The sequence below is a fragment of the Colossoma macropomum genome, unplaced genomic scaffold, assembly GCF_904425465.1.
Source record: "Colossoma macropomum unplaced genomic scaffold, Colossoma_macropomum, whole genome shotgun sequence".
Taxonomy (NCBI): domain Eukaryota; kingdom Metazoa; phylum Chordata; class Actinopteri; order Characiformes; family Serrasalmidae; genus Colossoma; species Colossoma macropomum.
In genome coordinates, this window is record NW_023494792.1 from 30,430,699 (window position 1) to 30,453,601 (window position 22,903).

A 22,903-nucleotide genomic window follows, 5' to 3' on the forward strand; every position below is an offset into this window, starting at 1 on the left:
AAAATACAAGCATTTTCCACCACTGACTTTGACACATTTGGAAAATATAGTTATCCTGAATGTTATGCTGAGCTGTTCTGTCCTTATACAGCCATGTGGCACTGTCTCTCGAGCTAACAGTTAGTGCCAGTTCTTAGAGATTAGCTGCTGTCAAAGAAGACGCCTGTAACAGGTGTTTATAATGGAGTCGTGCGTATCAGTTTCACCGCACTGATGCTGTGAGGGGCTGTAAAGCCCACAGGAAACAGAGTGTGCAGCAAAACCTGCAAAAGCCTAAAGCCCGTACTCTCTCATGCTCTCATGCTCTCATGCGCTTATGCACTCGTTCTCTTGCCACAACACAGAAACCACGCTACACAAATTCCACTCTTTAAAAAGCAATGCTGCTCGCGCGTTTTCACAGCGATGAGACTCTCATATTTAGATCTTGTGTGGGCAAAGCGTGCCTTTCCCCCCACATAACAGGCCCAGCGAAATAAATTGGCCAACTATAGCTCAGATACAGGCTGAGAAAAGTTCCTTTCTGAAGCCCATGTTACCTGATTAGAGCCAACAACACACTACATGTCCAAAAGTATCCGGAACCCCCTTCTGATTAGTGGAGGCAGCTACTTTAAGGTGCACACACCGCTGACACAACCAAAAATGTTCAACTGCTTGAAAAACTCTATAGAAAAGCATTGAATACAAGAACGGAGCAGCTGCGCCTGAGCCTAAGGTCACTATGTGCAATGCCAAGTGTCTGCTAGAGGAGTATAAAAGCAGCCCAACATTGGAGCTCCATTGCTGTGGAGCAGTGGAACTGTGTTCTCTGGAGTAATGAAGCTCCATCCAGTACCTTTGGGATGAGTTGGAGTGATCCAGAACTGATCATCCAACATCAGTACCTGACCTCACTAATGCTCTTGTGGCTGAATGCAATTAAATCCTCACAGCAAAGCGCTGGAGAAGCAGGTGTCTATAAACTTCTGGACAGTGTACATCTGAATGTGCATTAAGGCAAAGGGGCAGTTTGAAGCAGGCCAGGCCAAATGAGAACTGACCCAAGTTCAGCTGTCTTAACTAGGCATCTGTTCAAAAGTTCAGCATGTGTGCAGCATGTGTGCAGCACAGGTGCAACACGGTGAGAAACAATCATCAGTACTGTGTACATTTACCATTATAATCCCCCTTTATCTCAAGATTTAGAACATACCTGGTGAGAAATAGTCCTTAAACCTTTAGGGCTGTGTGTTTAACATGTCTAAAAGCAACTTATACAACTGAAAATCTTATTTTCATATCTTGTATGCCTCCCAGTACATAGGTATGCTGCATCATGGTCATTTATTCAGTCATTTCTCCTTTGCAAATTTGTATTTAAACGCATTAACTAATGACAAACTAACGAAACCTTGCAGAAGTATATTATTTTACAAAAGAAGCAGTAGCATAACTACTGAAGGTGCAAAATTATTTATTTAGTTTCCGCTCAAAATGGCCTTTAAGTACAAGTTATTTGTTTTTCAGCATCAGGAAAAAAGCAGAAGACATATTTAAAAGAAAATTACAGAGAAGCATTAATAACTAAATATCATGTAAACTTTCAAGCCGTTACTGTTTCCAGTGTTTACCTTTATTCCAGCTTAAACTCTTTTCTGGAGACTCGATTTTTTTTAAATTATTATTGTTATTTGGTAGCCACACTGAACACCACAGGCTAAAATCAGCCACATGTGACAATAGAAATATAAGCACGTTTCGTGATGCTTCTAACTGGATAAAACGTTACATATCAGCGCTGCCACCTGCAGTGGGGTGGTTACCCGCTCACTCCCGTACACAACTATGAAAATTAGTCTCGCGCCGCAAGATATTGTGGTGGGTCCAGCGGGAATCCTGTGGGAATCCTCTACTCTGGGGCTCAGCCCAGTTCACTGCAAAATTGTTTTGGTGTATCGTCCCCCAAGTTTTTTAATTAAACTGTAAAATGTGCAGTTGCTACTTTTATTTAATATGAGCGTTCACATATCAACGAAACAAGCAGCGATTCAGCAGTGTTCACTGGATCTTACAAACGAGATCGTTAATAAAAATAAAACAAACAACAGCCGAAACGTGTGAAATGTTAATGTGTAAAATGTTAATGTTGCAAGTCCAGGCGACGCACCTGTATAATCATATATTTTGAAAAGCTGCCGTAGCTGCACTGTTTACATTAGCAATGTATGCTATTTTCATTACAGTGAGCTGAATCGCTTCCCTCGCCCCCTGCTGGCCACTTTGGGGCGGCATCACTAAAACACTAGCAGGCCGAGGTGCAAAGGGGAAAAGAGTGTGCAGAGCTGACGGCCATTTCTGAGCCCAAAAGCTGCTCACTACTGTTTTTTAAACTTAGAAGATAATCCGTAATGATGTCCAGCACTTTGAATACATTGCTGTTGTTTTTATCAACGGCTGTATCTCCTGCTGGTGTGTGTTCGAGTGTGTGACTGTGGGTGTCACGCAATTGGTTACTGTACCACACATCAACAATCCGATTGGACGTCACTCAACTCATTTGCATAATCTTCTTAGTTATGAGGGTATATTACCGTCTCGCCATGTTATGGTATGTCACAACATGCTCTGTTTGATGTATATTATCGAAAATTTATAATAAAACAGGCAATAAAAAAGTTGAATTATTTTGCATGACATCACTACTCTGCCTAAAATTAAAGGACAATGGTATTATTTATGCCCTGCGATGGACTGGTGACCTGTCCAGGGTGTATCCTGCCTTCTGCCCAAAGACAGCTGGGATAGGCTCCAGCACCCCACCGCGACCCAGAAGGATAAGCGGTTTAGATGAGTGTGTGTGGGTGTGGGTGTGGGTGTGGTTTGGGTTGTAGGTAGGTAGGTAGGTAGGTAGGTAGGTAGGTAGGTATGTATGTATGTATGTATGTATGTATGTATGTATGTATGTATGTAGGTAGGTAGGTAGGTAGGTATGTGTGTATGTATGTATGTATGTATGTATGTATGTAGGTAGGTATGTATGTATGTATGTATGTATGTATGTATTATTATTTAGAACCATGTATACCATATATAAAAACCTTTTTAGAAAGGTTCTATATGGAACCATATACAACACATTCTCCATCAATCCGAAGAACCATTTCATGATGCAAAGAACCCTTTAAGCATGCAAATGGTTCTTAAAGAGTAAAGACTATTGTCTTTTCCAACGAACCCTTGAAGAACCATTTTTGCGTGATTCTTCGTGCATTTTGGTCTATTGTTTCGGCTGGGAACTAAAGGAGCAATCTGGCAGCCCTGTCGAATAGATTTCTGGCACACTTCTACTGGGAACACACTAGCAACGAGGGTGCTCAGAATTCCAGGCGCCCTAGTTAGAAGTGCACGAGTGCACTTATTGGAACGCGCCCAAAGACTCGGCCCTGCGTCGGTTTCTGCGCCTTTAAAGAGGAAAGCTCGGAGCTCGGCGGCAACCAGGAAGGAAATCTGACCTTCTGCTTCTACTGCGTTTCACTCACTCACTCGCTCTGTCTCTCTCTCTCTCTTCCCCGCAGACAAATGATCAGGACACACACAAACACAGAAACACACACACACAAATGGCTGCTGCAGGACTGAGCCCCATCAGCGACTCGCTCCCCGTCCGAGTTCGCCCGCTAACTGAGACGCGTTTCGGTCGAAGCCTCTGCGTGTTTTTTTTATTTTCCTTCACAAACCGTGATCTTTAATCCGCCCGGACTCCTCCAGCTCCAGCTCGAGTTAGCGAGGTAAGCTAACAGACTCTGGCTCTGCACGGAGAGGACTGAGAGGTGAGGTATGTATTAGTTAGCAGCGTTAGCTTTCAGTTCTGACACTGAAAACGACCTCATTTCTACCCGAAACCAGCCACTGCATGTCCCAAACCCTGTAGTTGTCGTCTTTGTTCGCGTTAAAGCGCTCGGTTCGTCGTCAGGTTTTAGCTCAGAAGCCGTTCGCGAACCAAAATATTAAAGTGTGGCTGCAAATATCATTAACTAAGTTAGCTAACTGGTGGCTAATATAGCTAGCTAGGCTAGGCTAGCTGGGTTAGCCACCAAACCCTGAATTTGTTGATTTGCTGTTTAAAAAAGTGAGTAAAACCGATTAAAACATGTAGCCTAACCAGCTTTAGTTAATGCTAACGCTAACGGTGCTGGTTAAAAAGCGTGGTGGTTTGAGGTAAGACCGCAAAATAAGATGGGAAGCAGATGGCTAACACGGGTTTTCAGGATTTCTTAACATTTCGCTTCTACCGAGGTGTAAACGAAGCCTTTCGGACAGGTTTGATCCCCTGAGGCGACATGCTCATTATTTTTTAATGAGGCGTGGCCACAAATTAATATATTGAGGCCATGAGTTACGTTTTTTGTATAGCAAGTACAGTTACACGTGGCCCCAATATGTTAATTTATGGTCTCAATATAGTATCTCACGGTCTCAGTATATTGTTGCTTCAATGTAGTATCTCATGGTCTCGATATAGTATCTTGTGGTTTCAGTATATTATTGCCTCAATGTAGTATCTCATGGTCTCAGTATAGTACCTTGGAGTCTCAGTATGTTGTTGCCTTAATGTAGTATCTCATGGTCTCAGTATAGTACCTTGGAGTCTCAATATATTATTGCCTCAATGTAGTATCTCATGGTCTCAGTATAATATCTTGGGGTCTCAGTATATTGTTGCCTCAATATAGTATCTCATGGACTCGATATAGTATCTTGTGGTTTCAGTATATTCTTGCCTCAATACAGTATCTCATGGTCTCAATATAGTATCTTGTGGCCTCGATATATTACTTTGTTGTCTCAATGTAGTAACTTGTGCCTTTAGTATAGTAACTTGTGTTCTCAGTGTAGTAACTCTAGGCCTCAATATATCAATTTGTGGCCACACTTTATTGAAAAATATTCACAGTGTCACCTTAGGGCAGGTTTGCCCAGCTCTGGTCCTGGAGGGCCGTTGTCCAGTAAAGTCTGGGGGTTTCCCTTCACTAACACACCCACTAAACTTTACAATTAAAACAGAAATGGCCCTCCAGAACCAGAGCTACACAGCCCTGCCTTAGGGGCTCTGTAGGTTGATGAGAAATCAGTTATCAGATTTCTTTACAGTGGTGGTGATAGGAAGCAGGGGTCACCATGGCTACAACACAAATATAAATGTTTTATTTACCATCCAAAACCACCAGTGAACCTACACGAGTCTAAAATAGTGGTAGATCTGGAAAAAACACCCCAACGCTCCACATGAACCCCTCCACCATTAAAAACACATTTTCTCAGGTCTTCCAGACATCAGGCCGCGTGTTCGTAACCATTTCATGTAATAGCTTTGTGTGAGGGAGCTTTTAGAGTCATTAAACTCCTCAGACGTTTGGTTCCTGATTTTATTTCTGCTGGCTTGTGTGGCTAAACTGGTGTTACAGTAAAATATAGAACCCTTTTAACAGGGAATTACACTGGTTCTCTAAATGTCTGCATAGTCAAGTAGGATAGATGTAAACAAAGTCATTCAGAGTGGTCTGATGTGAAATTCTGCAGAAAGCTACCAAGTCAGAGTTGTTGACTGGTGGTGAGAGGAACCAGACGTCTGAAGAGTTTAATGCCTCTCAGAGCGCCCTCAAAGCTTTTAGAGACGTTGGCTCACATGAAATGGTTATAAATAAGCGTCCTGATGGTTGAGTGGTGGTTTTCTAATGGTTTTGAGATGAGATTCTGGCCTAAAACATTTTTAAATCGGTTCATAACAGAAAGCTTTTACTGACTGACAGCAATATGCCAGTATCAACATCACCTATATGAGCGCAGAAGACACATGTGGCTTGGGTAGTAAATAAAATGGCTGTATTTATGTTGTAGATATTGTGATGTCTGGTTCTTATCACCACCGCAGTAAAGAAGTCTGGGTCTGTGTGTTTGTAGTCAGATGATTGAAATTATACAGCATTTTCTTTAAGTAAATCTTTAAGGATTCCCTTTAATACAGGTTAGTTACAAGCAGGAAGCCTCAAGCTGTTATCACAGCAAACATAACTGGACAGGTGAACTACTGTAGGACTCCTTGGTTGGTTGGAGTTTATATGAAGTCAGTCTGCCAGTCCACTCCAGATACTGCAGCTTTCAGGCTGCCTTTGCAGGTAGGTCAGTTTTTTTATGACTGGCTTTAACGTTCATTGCCCTTTCTGTTTGATCATGCTGCATCAGACACAGACCACATCCTGTTTCAGTTATCCAGTTGTTCATCTGGGTAGAAGCAGCAGTCAGAGGCAAATGGATGTGTGTAAACAGCACATGGATCGTAAGATGTTTACTCAACGACCTCTGAATGTTTGCAGGCCAAAATTCCTTGTGTAAACCAGGGCGTTTTTGATCGTTAGTTGTTTGGTTAGAGATTTTGCATGTCTGATTTCTTGCTTCAGAAGTGAAGATGTTGTCGGTTTTATTGGCCAGATCTAAAGTAGAGTCAAATTCAATATAAATTAAGTCAGCTTATCAGAATTTTTACACATCTCTTGGTTCATATGTTGCCTGATCACAAATCTGGGGGGAAAAAAAGAAAATTAATAGAGCCAAACAGCTAAAAAGTTATTATTATTATTATTTTTTAATCACTTATTGTATTAAATGTAGCCTTTTGGGCACAAAGGGTGACAAACTTTTAGCAAAACAATAGAACATCCAAATTTGATTGTGAATAGTGATTATGAGAATTGCATGTAACCATAAGAACTCAAATGAGCATGCTTACATACAGGGTGATTTAAAAAGATTCATCCGATTTCAAAATGTGGTATGTGATTGGCTCCTAGGCGCCTCACGTTTATAAAAAATATGGCGCTTTGAAATCAGATGAATCTTTTTGAATCACCCTGTGTTAATTGTACATTTCAGCACTTAATTACACAAAATGTCACCATTTTAGACTAATAACATGCCTTTTGTCTGCTGGTATAACTGGAAGAACTGGTATACCGGTCGAAATTCTTCCTCAGGTATGAGTTTCCTCATAAGCGTTATACCTGTATACCAAAATTAAACACAGATAAACGGTGCAAACCGCACTGCTTGGCCAAACAGATGAGCCAGAGATGCTTCAAATGAAAATAAAAATGCAGCTGATTCCCTCCCATCTAGTCGTAAATCCTGATAAAGACAGAAAAACAGTAAAGTAACAGTCACAATTGAATCTCTAAAGTAATATGTTCATTTCTCCTGGTTAAAATCCAGAGATCTCCCCCTAAAACAGGCATGTCAGACTGGGGACCTTCTGGGTCAAAGTGCTGCGAAGTTTAGCGTTTACCCTCATCTAAGACTCTGAGTTCAGTTCATGAAGGCCGTGCTACTTAGCTGAAGCGTGCTGAAGTCTGCTGTGTTTTGGCCTGCATGGACTGGAGCCTGACACAGGAGCCCTAAAACAAGAAGTGCATGAGGTTAAGTAGTTCCTAAAGAGTGTGTTAGTTCATTTCATTGGTCAACAGAGAACAAAGAAGTTACATTTCATTGGTTATACACATAATTATGATGTGAATAAACATGATTGTTAATGTATATGCATAATAAATGAAGAGGAAAGAAGCCCATATATAGTCAGACTGTTCATCTAACGTCTGGTCTCTTAAGGATGCTCTAGTCTGTGGACTCAAGGCCATAAACACAAAGGTCCACTGTTGCTCTTATCACCTAGCCGGTCTTGGGTTTAAGAAAACAGAGAAAACCTAAGCTAGAGGTGAAAGGAGTCACTGGTCAACTCCTCTAATTTGTAGAAACCCAGCACATTCCCAACCTTCAGGTCAAACCTCAGGGTCGCACAGTTTGCACACACACACCGAAAGGACAGTGAGTTCACTCTAAATACTTTGAGTAACTTCAAATAACAAAAATGTTATTTCACTGCTGGAATTTGAAACACATTGTAGTTATTCTCACTTCCGTAGCAGCTGGTCCACAGCTTGTTGTGCGTACTAGGTCCCAGGACTGTGGTGTTGTCTGATGCAGCTGGCCGAGTCAAATGGCTGTTCAGGCAGAACAGGAGAAAACAGAAGTGCTTTGGTGTCCATGTTAGGCTAAGGCCAACCCCAAAAGACCAGCCATTCCTTTATGTTTGCTGCCTTCAATTTCCCGTTCCTCCTTAAATGGTGCAGAACTTGCGTTTAAGGTGGAACAGTGAATTCAAACAAAGCTGGCGATTTAGAAGCTTTAGTCTTCTAGAAATTTACGTTAAGACGTTAAACATTTAGCACCGTTTTTGCCAGGCCCACTGAGCTGGTGATGGAAGGAATATATACCTATTGTTGGAACAAAACCTCGTATCTCCATTTTTGTTCTTTTTGAGTTTTTGACATAATTTGAAAATGGGGTTTGTCTGGTTCCTTTGGCTTATGTTAAAAGTAAAGTATGTTTTTTCCTTTACCTGTAAAGTTAGCATTTGGGAGATACAAGGTTTTGTTCTGACAGCAGCAAATTAAAGGTTTATTTATATTGTTCAGTTTTTTTTTGCTATTTTGTACAATAAAAGTATTTCAGATATAATTCAGTTGTTCAATGTGATTCTTATTAAAAAGGAAGGGACATTCCAGAAAAATAGGTCACTTAAAGGTACGAAAAATAGGTTTTGTTAAGCTTCAAAAATTGGTTTATTTGAATGAAAATGTCACGATATGTACTGAAACCTTTAGACTTTAATTATATTATGATAAGCAGTTTTAATCGTGCCTCACTGTAGTACTTCAGACGGTCAGAACAGGTTCTGCAACATTTTTCCTTATCATGCTGCATTTAGTTGTAGGACGTAAATGGGCTAAGTAGTTCCTTTTAAAAACATCTTCTTTATGCTCTCTTATTTTACTGCTCTAGGAGGTCTTGCTGATCACAGTTCAGTCCTGATAAACATCTATCACACCTAGTTTCCCTGAGAGCGCCTTCACATTTACAGCCCTATACTGCTGTTCTGAGGTGTGCAGTAGGACACATGGCTGCGTCTCTCGTTCTTATTTTGCAGCAGAGCCTTACTTGCAGTGTGATATCGATTATCTGTCAAGCGTAGAGGAGACTGGCTTTGGCCTGTAATGCTGCAGGAATGTCAGAAAGCTGTGAGGAGTCCTGATGTTGTCAGGTCACTGATTGATTGATTCCACCTCTTTGACTTCACTTACAGGAATGCTGAAAGTGGGGTTAGAGATTAGGGGAACGTAATAATTAACTGCAGAAGATTATAGTTCACTTCTCGTTTTGATGCAAAACGTTCTTGTCTTCCAATCGATTTATACAACAAGGTTTGTGTCAACATAAATGAATGACACACATCAGATGCTGTATAAATATTGTCTTAGACATTCCTTTGTGTTAGCCTGTAAAGAGTTGGCAGTCAGGTCAGTCTACATTGAGTCAGTTGCTCCTGATTAGAAAAATAAATGCTGAAGTTCTGCTTCCGATTTGATACTTCTTGTCACCTCAATTGCATTAAAATTGGTTTTAGCTTTTTTTTTAAAAAAAAGCACAGGAAATAGATATTCAGGGTTGAGTGGTGTAGGCTGTTGTGCAGTCTTACTGGAACTTCTGTTACTTCTGTGAAAGTCTTGAGAAGCAATCACGCCTCAAAGACTCAACTTCAGAGAGTGAAAAATGTGGTTTCAGTAGAAGTGAGCTGCCTTTGCAGCACATTTCTTACTGAATGCCTGCATTTGTTGTTGTCTACATTTGTTAATCGCAGTAATTGGGCCCAAGTCCTAATTATAAGACATGATCTGATTCTGAGTCCGAAAAGTATGTGTGCTTTTAAGCAGTGTGGGCATTTTACGACATGTAGGTCTGTCAGTAATTAGCCAAGGTTTGAGAAGAAAGGTAGGATTTTGAACTGAGAACATGGCTTACTGGAATTAAAAATGCATTGTTAGTATAGCGCTCAGTTCTGTCCATATGTTTTCTAGGTAATGAGCGTTATATCATGGGTACCACCTTTTACCCTCTGATACCGGACCCTTTAGTACCAGCCGATACCGAGTACTGATACTAAGTCCTGATATTTATACGATTTACATTTTAAAAATATTTTATTTTGCTAACGTCTGTTTTCTGTGTCACAAATAAAACACACTCAGCTTGGCTAGATGGCATTTACTTGTTGGATTGTATTCATCAGATATGTGATTGGTTATTTATTGTATATATTTATTATTCACTATTATATAGTTAGTAATAAGGACCATGTTTAACAACTTAAGTAAATGTAAAATATCTTTATTGGGCAAAACAGTTAGAAACAGAACTGAACAGTATACAGATAAACCTGTGGTGTTTACACATCAGCCCACAGCAGCCGAATGCTGTTTCACATCCAAATTTCTCAAGTTATTTGTCTCATACGTGCGTCTTGTTCACTCATGCTGCATCTCCGAGCGCCAGTAAAGTAAATATCGCCATCGTTCATGCCGTCAGTATTAGAATCGGTATCAGTGCAACACTATTAGCAAATATATATTGATAAAAATGTCTATTCTCAGATAAAGCAGCATATCTTTTGCTAAGGGGTTTAGTTCTTTGTTTTTTTTACATTTTGTTTTGTGCTTTTTAATCGTGGTATCCAGCACTTGGCAGTGTTATTTACTGGATGCTTCATATCGTTTTTGAAGAACAGTTTAAGGTTTTAGCCAGAGATTGCACTTGGGCTGAGCGATATGACGATGATGATATTATCATTATAAATTATAAATGACGTCACAGTGCAGTGTACGCTTTTCGGAGCATATGGTGGATATCGTCATGACTTCTAGCACACTGACCAACTGCACGTTTAATTTCAGAGAGAGTGTAGTTAGTCTTGTTTTACTGAAAAGTGCAGCTGTGTATGTGTGTGTGTATGTATGTATGTATGTATGTGTGTATATATATATATATATATATATATATATATATATATATATATATTCCAATATTGAAACCAGAAAGTAACATGACATTGAATTTTATGAGGCATTTAAGTTCTGCTATTAAATTAAAAGCATTTCTGTAAAGATCTAAGCTGTGCGCAGCCCCCGTTTAATTCTCTAGTGCAGTACTAGTATAATTGTGCACTGCCAGTGAGAAACAGTGCACTATATATAGCCCATGATTCAGCCACATAGTTTTCAGTCTTTTTCGAGATAAGGATTCCTGCAATTATAGCTGTGCCATTTAGAATCTGTCCACAGAGACGGATGGAGAGAAAAACAGAATTTACTGACCTGCTGTTTGACTCTTTGCTATTATTCATGTATTAGTATTAATGATCTGAAACTGGTGATCGATGAGTGGTTTTACTTTTTGGACCTTTTTGCATGGAGCAATCAGTGTCAGTGCGGCATTAAAGGCCAGATAAAGACAAAGTGCCTCAGTTTGCTGAAATAAAGACCTATTCCTTGTATAATACTCCCATGTTTGCGCTAACAGACATGCCAGCAAAGCAGCAGCCAAGGCAGCTCCTAGAAACCTGCCTGCCTGCATTGTTCACTTCCAACACTGAGCTGAGACACTTTGTTTGCCGTAGTCTTTAATTGGTCTCTGGGGACCTTAGCTGGATCAGGTGCAGGTTTAATGTTGTGTATTTCTCGTTAGAAAACAGGTGCGTCCGGTTCTTAAATCTGATTGGCTGAGTCGCGTTCAGAGCCATTGAAAGATACTTGATGGGCGCATTAAAGGGCTGCGCACTTCAGCTAAATAGTGTTGTTGCACCTTTCTTGTGCAAAACATGCAGTTCTTAGAAAAATCAGACTGTTAAGTTGCTTGGCAACCACGGTCTGCTCTGAACAAACTACATTCCAGTAAGTCGATTACTAGTAATCTGAAAAGGATTGAGGAACCTTAAGCCATAATCCTGTAAAAGTGTCGTTACTTCTGTGAAATAATGACTGAAGTACCTTTCCAACACTTGAGCAGAAGTACGATAGTAGCAGTGCTTACTGTAGAAGTACTGAGTAACTAGAACTGCAGTGGAACTGCTTAGTACTTCCAGCATCTATCAGCACAGGAACTGAGGATTGCTAGGCCCTGTTCTTCTCTCTTTGGATCATTTCGGTCTGAAATAAAGTGCTGAAGCTCCAGATCGAGAGGTGTTGGCAACAGTAAAGTAGTACAGAAATAAACAATAGATAGAACGACAGATAAAAGGAATTAGAAACTCACTGTTAGTGACTGAGATAGAAACAGTAAGGTACTTTCCTTGCCATTATATGTGAGTACAAGTAAAAGTATTACCATCTGGAAATCCTCAGGAAAGTAGAAGTCCATCAAAAATGTATTTGAATACATTGAACTAAGTACATCGTACCGCCCACCTAATGATAAATAATTATATATTTTTTATATTTTTGTCATTTTTACATTTTGAGTCATGCTGCGCTCATCATAATCCTAACCTTATGTGGCTTATTGCCGCCTTTAACCCCTAAAGAAATGCAGAAATGGAAACAGCAAAAAAAAAAAAAGTGGGGAGGGAAAATGCCACAGATCTTAGCGTTGACGTTTATAAATCTTCTGTATAGTCTGCTTATTCTTAATACATGTTTGCTCATGTTTTTGAATGCTAAGGAAATGTATGAGGGGAAAATAGTCCTGACAACTCGTCTCTTTTTCTGTGTTCCTCTCCTTTCAGGTTTGAAGGAAACGTGATTTAAAGATGTCCAAGCCGCCCAATTCTCCATCCAGGGGCTCTCGGTCCAGATCTAGGTCCCGGTCACGATCGCGGTCCTACTCGCGGTCCCGCTCCAGCAGCCGTTCACGCTCGAGGTCCAGAAAGCATCGCTACAGGTAACCTGAGCTTGTGTACTTACACAAACGGTTTGGGGTGTTTTTTAAAGTGTACTGTTCATGGGTGTGTTGTGAAGGTTTTTATAAATAGCTGATAAGTAGGTTTCAGAGCTATGCAGCTGGGCTGTGGCCTTTCTCGATTTGAGATGTGTGGTTAGCACTGTTTTTATTTAAGATTGTGAAAGTCATTAATATGAACATAAGATAATGAAGTATTACCACAGCAGTGGGTTATCACTGTAGGGACTTAATACAGTTATCCTGTTGTATCAATGAGTGCGTATACATGCACTCAATAATCCGATCATAATCAGATCACTGCAGTTATCCGATCATTCAAATGGTCATGTAAACGCCATAGTCTGATTAAGAAATCCGATAAAGAGAACTGGATCTTAGCTCAGTGATCAGATTTCTCAGTGCATGTTTACTCGCACTCATTGTGTCGCAGCGTATTGTATCGTGTCTAGTATTTTAGCTTGCGGCCAGCGTGTTATATTTGGGCTGACATTACCTTGTGGCTGGAGCATTTTATAGGGAAACTGACGCACAATGTTTACAACCACATCTTTGCTGTATCAAATCGATCTCAATTAGTCAGTCACACTTCTATCATAATCTGCTGGCAGGCATGCTATGTGTAGACATCAGCAACCTTAAATAATCTCTTTAAATGAATGTTTCTTTGAGTTGATCGGGTTTACCTAACATTTTTCAGAAATAATACATTATTCAATTCATTTTTCGGTGTCTCATCAATTTGATACCTTAGAAGGTTATGTGAGCCGGTTTGCTTTACAGACAAGCAACAGGCCCAATCACAGTCGATCAAATACGATATTTAATTGTACAGACTTGAAAATCAGTTAAATTTGCACCATTTATTTTCTTCACACTCTTAGCATGTTGCATGGTTTTAGAGCTCAGTGGAAGCTGAATTAAACACTAATCCTGGCAGCATTTTTTGAGTGTGACCTATGAAAAATTACACCATTTGTTTATATGAATCTTTTCATGCTCACATGTGCTTTTCCTTTATGTATTTATTTTCTTCAGCTAATTTTTAGTTGCCTTTTCAAGAGTTTCAGCTGTAGAACCTAGACAAAGATGATTAGGTAGACTGGCTGAGAGCAGGTGCTCTTATGCTGCACAGCTTCGGGACCTTCGCCCAACAGACATGACTCATTATGTCATTGCTAACTCAAATAGAAAGTCAGATAGCTCTGTTTTTGAGAGTTGCACGAAACTACTCCCCCCCCCATTCTCCTCCTCTTCCTCTTCCTCCTCTCTCTCTCTGCCTTTGCTTTCTCTCGTTCTGTCTTACTTGTGACAGTTAGAGCAGAAATGTTTCTCTTCTGTCTGGCGTGACCGTCTCTTTCCACATAACTCCCGCTGTTCGACTCGCTGAAGGATGTCTGTTCCGCTATTGAGGAGTTGCTTTGTTGCAAAGTAGTTTTTGTTTTTTATGACCGTTATTCAATGAAAAAACGCCACCGGTAAGTGTCGTTCTGTGATAAGAGTGAAACGTGTTGCTCTTTCTTAGTTTTTCTTGTACGTGTCTTTTCCTTTTTTATAATGATTGCAGTTGCTTTTAATGTCCGATAAATCTGAAGAATGTGTGAAAGAGAGTGGCAAACTTTCAAGTTATTGCATTGTTTTAGCTTTGTAGTGATGATAAATTATATTCAGATTTTTTTTAATAAATTATATTTTAGATTTTTTTGTTGAAGCTGTGTGTGGCTGTTCTACGTTGATGGCAGTGGCGGCAAGAGAATCACATGTGGATGCCAAGACGAGCCTTAAAACGCATTAGGATAGTCTGAGCCTGTTCTGTTAAACAGAACAGGCACGTTATTGGGCGTTACATGTGAGATGACATGAAGGAGAAATGTTACTTGCACAGCACCCCCAAGTGGTAATGACACCATAGTACCATATGTTCAGTTTTTTAAATAAATAATATTATCAACTGATTTTAAATGAGTCATTAGCCAGGTTGCTTCTTCCATTTGTGCTGACTAGAGTGCTTCTTCTTTATTCGCTTCTCTTTTTATCATGAAAACTCTGGTCACTGTTTCTAACATATACTGTCATTTTTCTACATTTACCCTCTTGTCTTCTCTCTTTTTTTTTTTTTGTTTCCTAGCTCTAGATCTCGCTCCCGTTCACGTAGCCGGGACAGAGAGAGAAACTACCCCACCAGAGATTTTCAAGGAAATCATGGATACACTCGTGGGTTCCGTGGCTACCGGAGGCCCTTTTATCACAACCGTGGCAGAGGTCGTGGTTACTTTCCCCGTGGCTACCACAGAGGAGGTGGTAATTATGGTTACCGCTCCAACAACTGGCACGGCGGCCACCGCGACCAGCAGCAATCCTACGAGCACCACCCGCACAGCCCCAAGAGGGCACGCTCTCGTTCACGCTCCCCTCGCAAGCGATCAGGCAGCCGCAGCCGTTCGCGTTATTCCGACAGGTCATCCTCTCGCTCCCGCCGCTCCAGCTCTTCTTCACGTTCCTCATCTCCGCGTCGACGGAGCTCAGGAAAACCCCACTCCAAAGACTCTAAGAATAAAGGGTCACCAGGAGAGGGAAAAGGCCCTAGTAAAGAAGAAGAAATTAAACCTGCGGCGGCTGTTCCTGAGGAGCCTCCTAGCAAATGGGAGAGCTTGAGCGACTACGGCACCAGCCCCAAACAGTCTACACAGGGGCAGCCTTCAGCAGGAACTCAGCCCGAAGTCAAAGTGTCTCTCGCTGGAGCTTCTGGCAATGGTGCTTCTCTTTGGAGAAGCATTGACAGCAAGAGCCCCCCAAAGCAGGCATCGTCTTCAACTGGCTTTGGTTTCTTCTCAAAGGAAGACATGAAGGCGGGAGACAAATCGGCGCAAATCTCCACTGCATTTAAAAAGTACGTAACCTCTCCCAGAGCCTTACAGTTTCTTTTTTACCTACATCCCTCTCTTTTCTGTTTCTCTCACGCAGTGTTTGATTTATAATCATTCTTTCAAATGTGTTTAGTCTGTGCACAGCAAACAAAGATCCTTGGAAGAGAATAGAGGGTAAAATGGAACTCAACTCAATTGAAACGCAAATAAATTCCAAATCTTGCTGGCTGTTGCCCTGTGCTATGAGGTTGTTTGCAATCCCATAATTTAGGAGATAAAGCTTAGATGATGTAAGTATATTTTCCAAAATGCGTCCTGGTCAGTCATGTCTGCTGTGGTGCAGTTTTTGAGTGCTCAGTGTTTGCTTGTGATGAGTTTTGACTTTTTTAGAGTAGCTCTCTGATCAGTTACATTATGTACTTTAAATGCGATGATTTATATCTTTAGCAATGAAGTCTAAAACATTGAAGGTTCTATACTGCATGAAAAACATAACGGAATCATTTTGGATCATTTACATCAGGTTTTTGGCAGAGAAGAAAAAGCCATCGTCAGAGTGGGATAACGGTCAGGATGAAGATGTGAATTCTGGAGATGCTGAAAAAGAGAAGAGCAGGAAGCAGAGAGGCCTTTTCGACGTGGATCCGGCCTATGGAGAGACGAAGACTGACAAAGGACTCCCGTTCCTGGATGAGGAGGAAGAAGCGTACCTGAAAAGCCTGAAGGAAAGAAAGACTGAGGAGGAGTCCAAGTACAAGCCCAAAGGGACTCTCTCTGCACGGGAATTGTTTGAGGAACGTTTCGGGAAATGGGATGACGACTCAGGTGCCTCCAACAAGGATTCAACACAGCGGGAAGAAGAAGTGGATGAGGACGAGCATGTGATGGAGGAGCTTTACCGAAGCCGCAAGCAGGCGGCCCGGAAGGAGGAGAAGGCCTCTAAGAAGAAAGAGAAGAAGAAGAACCGCGTGAGCCCCTCTTCTCCGTCGCCCTCTAGAAGCACGGAGAGGGGCAGGCCGCTCTTCCCTGCCGTGAGGGAGGTGTCTCCTCCAGCCAGATCGTCTAAGAAGAAAGATCCTGAATTCAATTTTAGTCTGAAAACTTTCAATGAGGAAGCTGAGAGGTAATGGAAAATACACATTTACTGGTAATGGACCTCAGAGGATGTGCTTCTTGTTGTATTTGGCACCAAATGGGCCTCTCAGAACATGTTGGCATGCCCATATTAGGAACTCTGGGTCTGGGTCTTGGCTAGTTTTCTCTATGACAGAAATTGAGGCCATTTTTGAAGATCTCCATTGTCATGTTGTTTTTCTCCAAATGTTTTGGATCCTCTAAATCACAAGGTCATAAAGGAGCTGAAATACGTCTATTGCTGCAGGCAAACTAGCACTGTTCACTGAATTGACATCATAAGACTGGTAAGCTCTCCAAAGTAAAACATGTAAACCAGTGAGATTTGTTAAATGTGGTAGGTAAGTTGCTTTGGCAGTTTTAGGGTGCAGTTTGAGTAGCTGGTGTTACAGAATAGTGTTGAAGTTTAACAGGAGACTTTCGGTGTGCGACAGTGTTAGCTTGCATGTAATATGTATGCTTTTTGTATTTTGATTGCTACATAACCTCGTAATTCAGAGGATTTAACGTCAGCTTTACGGCATGCGTTCACTACGGGATTCGACAGTGGCGATTTTTTAAAATTTTAGCATTTTTCTTACACAAAAATTCAACTTAAACCCAAAAGTTCCTAATATGAGCAACTGCAGAAAGACGCTTGACTTGAGAGGTCTATCAGGAACTAAGCTGCTTTTCTTTATGGGGAAAAATGAATGACCTTTTCAGAAATCACTGCTGCTGTTCTTCGTGGTGAACAAAAATGTTCCAAACCTGATGGATTTTATCCTACATGCATCAGTGGTTCCTCTGAATTATATATGTTTTGTAGGTGCAGTAGAAAAATGGTACATGCATGCTACAATCAAGCTAACACACTTTCTTACAAGTTTTCCTACACTTTGAAATGATGTTGCATAAAGTAAGGGTACAATTAAACTTCAGCTGCTCAAACTGTAGCCTACTACTACTTTAGCTATCACAGAGCTTGCTGGTTTGTTTGGGGTATTTTGCTGAGGTTGCCAGTCTTATGATGTCAGTTCAGTGTGCAGCGGCGTAAGCCTGCATGTCGTAATCTTTGTATTTTGCCTTTATTATCAACCTCATTTAGAAATTCTAATTACATTCGAGAGTGAAATGTACACAGGCAAAACCTTTTGCTACAAGCTAACACTGATGTTGCAAGAAAATAAGGCTGCTGCTGTACTACTTTATTTTTCCCTTGGAGAAAAGCGGTTTAGACTGGGAGTTCCTTATCCGGCCATGATGCTGACTGCAAAAATGATGGCAGCATCTCCTCAGAGGTCTACAGCTTGTACAGCGTTGCCTGGAATCACTAATATAGCCAAGTGTTTTGCTTCTTCTTCCTAGCTCGTCTGGTGCGTTAGCCAAAGAGAGACGTTTGTCTCAGGATCTAGTGCACCCCGTTAAGAAAGAGCACGAGGAGTTCCGATCCATTTTCCAGCACATTCAGGCTGCTCAGCTCCGCCGCAGCCCCTCAGAACTGTTTGCTCAACACATAGTCACCATCGTTCATCACATCAAAGGTAACTTAAGCTTTTAATCTTCATTAAATATTGCTCTCTTGGTTATCCCATTGCTCAGTCCCTGGCTGTCTTGATGCTCTCAGGGTGTGCGCCTGTCCGTTTTCATGTGCGTATTCATGGTGAATTGGGCTTACTTTTATTTATCCATCTTGACTTGACATGATAAGGATTTTTTTTTCCTCGCTGTTTGTAGCTCAACACTTTCGCTCGTCTGGGATGACTCTGAATGAGCGATTCGGCATGTACCAAAGAAAAGCGGCACAGATGGAAATGATGAGGCAAAAAAAGAGTCCTGAGATCCACAGGTAAACACGGCCTACATGTCAGCTGTTGTTAAAAAGATTAAGTAGTCTGTTAATTGTTGTACAAATAAAGGCATAAAGGTTGTCAAATTCTTCAGAGATTTATTAATGTGTTTTCTCATTTCTGTCTTTCTAGGAGAATTGATGTGTCTCCAAGTGCTTTTAAGAAACACTTTCGTCAGTTTGAGGAAATGGAAGAGAGCGAGTACAAGGTGACAGCGTTTTCAAATCCAAAATTGCAGCCCAAAATGTGTGCCAGCTGAAACAGCAATGTGCTTTTTTTCCCCCCCGTTTAAAGGAGGTACATAATTCTAATACACAAGAACGAAAGTCCGTTTTGTATTACTGAGCATTACGCCCTCCCCCTCCAGCTTTTGTGATATGATTAATCGGTGGGTAAATACATGACCCAAACAAAAGGCTAATCAGAATGGAAGTGACTATTGATGCTGTTGTCCAAGCCTTTCAGTGGACCTCTAAGCAAATGCCATAGTAAGTATTTCTCCTTGAAAATGCATTTTGAACAAGTGAGGCTCTATACTAATCACCATGGGGAAAGCATGGAGCATGCTGCTTTCCCATGAGATCTGTCTAGTTTTCTGTCGTGTAGTCTCACTTTTTTTTTCTTTTTTTATTTAAATTTGGTTTTACTTTACACATTTTCAGAGGGTGACCTACACTGTCCTACACTTTCACAATATATTATAAACAGGTGAAGTTCTGTATGGAAACACTGTTAGTTGTTCTTTTACTCAGTTCCAAGTCAAGTGTGAGAAAACAAATGCAGTCTAGCTAATTTACATCTTCAATCTGAAAATCAGAAGCAGCTGTATTAGGCTGTCGGTTTAGGGTTGGAACTGTACTTTGCACAAGGGAAGGTCTCCATTGTCTTGTCTGAATTAGTAGGTTTAAACTTTATTCTGAATTACCAGTAGATGGAGCACTGCAACTGGAATTTGGTTAAAAGGTGGTTCACAGCTTCCTCGTCACTGTTTTGTACTTCTGTATTTTTGCTTCACTTACAGTTTAAACCTCATGGAATGGTTTTGTGGACACAGTTTAAGCCTAGACTAAATGCAGTTTTTAAAGGTGAAACACTTTTGATGTAATTTATTCCAAGACTATGTTCAATCCATGCCTATGAGTTTCATCTGAGAGCAAGTTAAGACTTTATTTTGTATCTGTAGGCCTGTAAAAACACAGATTATGACCAGTTGTTTTAGGCTTAATTCTTCTGTCAGTGGACATATTCCATTGAGAAACTGGTCTAGTTTTAGACTTAATCTTTGTCTGGAAAACCAGTCTTCGTATTTACAGTGTTGGGCTGGGCTTTCATTCAGCCTTGACCCCAGTCCGTGATTGTTTATCAGGGTTTCATACTTCACTGTTTGATGTTTGTGCTCAGTGTGTAAATATCACGTTTATGTACATGAATTCTGAATCGCATTGCTGTGTCTCCACAGGACTATGGTAAAAAATATGAAGGAGACTCAATGGACCTGCGTTTGGATATTGAGCGACGTAAAAAATACCCCAAACGTGAGGGGGGGAAAGGCTCAGCCGGGTCACGCACCCCCAGCCACGAACTGTCTCCTGACAAACCCTCCAAACACAAGAAGTCCAAGTAAGTCCTACAGGGTGTTGAGTCAGACAGCACTGTTCAGAGTCTGAGGGTGCAAATAGATTTGCAGACAAATGAAGAAACACCACAATAGGTGAAGGGGTGAACTCACTTAAGTATAAAGTTGTGCGCAGGCCATATGTCTAAATGCTTTTGTATTTGTTAAGCCATGTCAGTAATTAAAAAGGAAAATGCATCAAGGCAAAAATTGAAATTAAAATCAGCAGATTTCTGTAGACCTACATAAACCCATGATGGTTTAAATCACTACATGATTTCATGAAATCACCGGTCATTAACAAACAATACATGATCATACAGTAACTGAAAAATTGACAGTTTTGTTAATAAATACAAAATTAGGCCCAATCCCATTTCACCCCTCACCCTGCCACTTAGCCCTTAGCCCATTGCGCATTCATATTCCAAGGGGCAAGGTGATATTCAAAAACAAGGGGTAGGGGTAAAAATAAGAAATGGGATTGGGCCTTAATCCTACATAAGACAAGTTGAATGAGAGAATCCCATAATCTAAAGTACATAATAGCTGATTGCTGGTCACCTTGATGTTTGTATCAAGTCACAGGCTCATTGTGGCTTTTCAACATTTCCACTTTACGGTTAAAATCACTGTCATTGTGATGCTCTTGGGTCACTGTCAGGTTTTTCTTTACCATTTCAGTTGCTACTATTTGTACTGTTGTTCAAAAGTTTGTAATCCCTTTTCAAAAGATTGGAATCAGTGTTTTTTATCATTGGAAACATATTTTGTTGCAAAAACTGTTCAACTTCACAGGTTTCGAATACATTTCAGAGTGATGAACAGAGATACATCGTATATGTGTATAATAAAAAAAAAGACAGAGAAAGCTTTGTAAGATCAAGAATGAATGGATACAGAGCGCGTTGTGTTTTAAGAGGGGATCAAATCTTTCTGCCAAAAATTGTAGGATAAATAAACAAATAATTACGATTTATTGTTTATCCTTCAATACTTTTTATTCTTCTCATTTCGAAAGCTTGAACAAAATGTTTGGCGTGTAGTTTTGATATTTAAATCTACATTGTACAAATTATTGTACTGAGTTCTGTGGGCCAGTCCTGTATAACCTCATAGCATTCATATAATTAATGGGAAGCTTAAAGAAGTTAGAAATGTGTCCAGAATGAATTAATATAGATGATTCTATAATATAGAAAATCTGTATAACATTCTGAACTTTGAAAATTAAGATCCAAAATATCTTCTGTTTGAAGGATGGTGAACAAATCTTGAGGTAGATAATTTGATAAATATTAATACATAAATTTAACTGTATAAACTGATACAGTTGTGTGCAAAAGTTTGTGCACCCCTAGTTTCATTTAGAAAATTAACAGAACATCTGGACACATCCTCTACAGAGAACACACTTTAATGCACAATTACTGTTTATTTGCTGAATTTAACATTTTCGGGGACAAATAAAACACAATGTTGCCTGTGAGAAGTTATGGCATGATTTATATATGTTTTACCCCAATATGTTAAACTCAACAAATAAATATAAATTGTACACTAACTTTTGCAGAAAAATGCCATATTTAAGTTCCCTGAAGAGGATGTGAACCTTTACATATGACTGTACTTATAGTATATAGTATTTTTACAGTATATCCTTGAAATTATCAGTAAAACATTTACATCCAAACTATATGATATTGTTGTTTATAAAATGATAAAAGTAAGTCATTCCAAGCTTTTGAGCAGTAGTTTATAACACGGCAAATGTTATCATAGTTGGATCGCAGTTAAATAATAGCATTTAGGGTTATTTGTTCCATCCCTTGTCCTTCATTGCCTGCTGACAGTCTTGTCACTCTTCATCATTTTAAGGAAAAGCAAGAAGAAGCGTGAGCGATCTCCTTCTTCCTCCTCCTCCTCGTCTCCTTCTCCACATCCGTACCGTCCTAGGGAGTACCATGGTGAAGAGGTTGAGCATGTGGAGAAGGGGGGCTTTGATAAGTCCCGTCTAGGACCCCGAGAGTACCCGGGCCTCATAGACCGTGGGCCCCGGGACTACGAGGGGGGCCACATGGAGCGGGGCTATGAGCGAGGAAGAGGGGGTTATGATCGCGGAGGATACGACAGGGCAGGATACGACAGAGGACGTGGGGGATACGACCGGGGATTTGTAAGTCCAGTGGTCTTAGTGTGGTTAATCTTTGATCTTTTGAGCCCAGTTCTGTCTAGAATTGTTATTGTTAATAATGAATGAGTGGTTATTGCTGTTGGTGTTAATAATGAACAAAAACTAGCAGCTGCCAGGAAGTGAGATCATGCTAACTGGTCAGTGCTGGTTTGAATTCATTTTCATTCAACAGTTAATTTGGGGGTGATATCTCTTTAACAGAACACTCTTTAACAGAACACTGTTATTCTAGTTATATATATTATATAATTGGAATATAATTTAATTTCTTTTGGTTCAGTTCAGTAGAAATGTATTTGTTGTCTGATGTAATAAATGCTTTAATAACTGATGTAATAACTTTCTTTTAGAGGTGGACGTCTGGTTCCTATCGCCACCATTGTGAACAATTTTGACTCTGTATGTTTCTCTAGAGCAGAGCATTTTGCTTGAAAGCACCCTGAAT

The 22,903-nt window shown here is 40.4% G+C and overlaps 1 protein-coding gene across 5 annotated transcripts in view; it reads left to right on the forward strand.

The window, feature by feature from the left end:
* Positions 1-22,903, forward strand: part of thrap3b (thyroid hormone receptor associated protein 3b) — a 39,009-nt gene that overhangs the window by 12,523 nt on the left and 3,583 nt on the right. The window contains exons 1-9 of one of the 5 annotated variants that reach the window (XM_036576843.1): positions 3,435-3,817; positions 12,647-12,801; positions 14,948-15,709; positions 16,210-16,809; positions 18,168-18,343; positions 18,537-18,648; positions 18,782-18,857; positions 20,109-20,269; positions 22,143-22,440. In XM_036576843.1, the coding sequence (XP_036432736.1) occupies positions 12,671-12,801; positions 14,948-15,709; positions 16,210-16,809; positions 18,168-18,343; positions 18,537-18,648; positions 18,782-18,857; positions 20,109-20,269; positions 22,143-22,440 (2,316 nt within the window). In that variant the 5' untranslated portion in view covers positions 3,435-3,817; positions 12,647-12,670. Of the gene's footprint in view, positions 1-3,434; positions 3,818-12,646; positions 12,802-13,878; positions 14,298-14,947; positions 15,710-16,209; positions 16,810-18,167; positions 18,344-18,536; positions 18,649-18,781; positions 18,858-20,108; positions 20,270-22,142; positions 22,441-22,903 lie in introns of those variants that run through there. The other 4 variants (XM_036576840.1, XM_036576841.1, XM_036576842.1 and 1 more) reach the window with 4 other exon arrangements.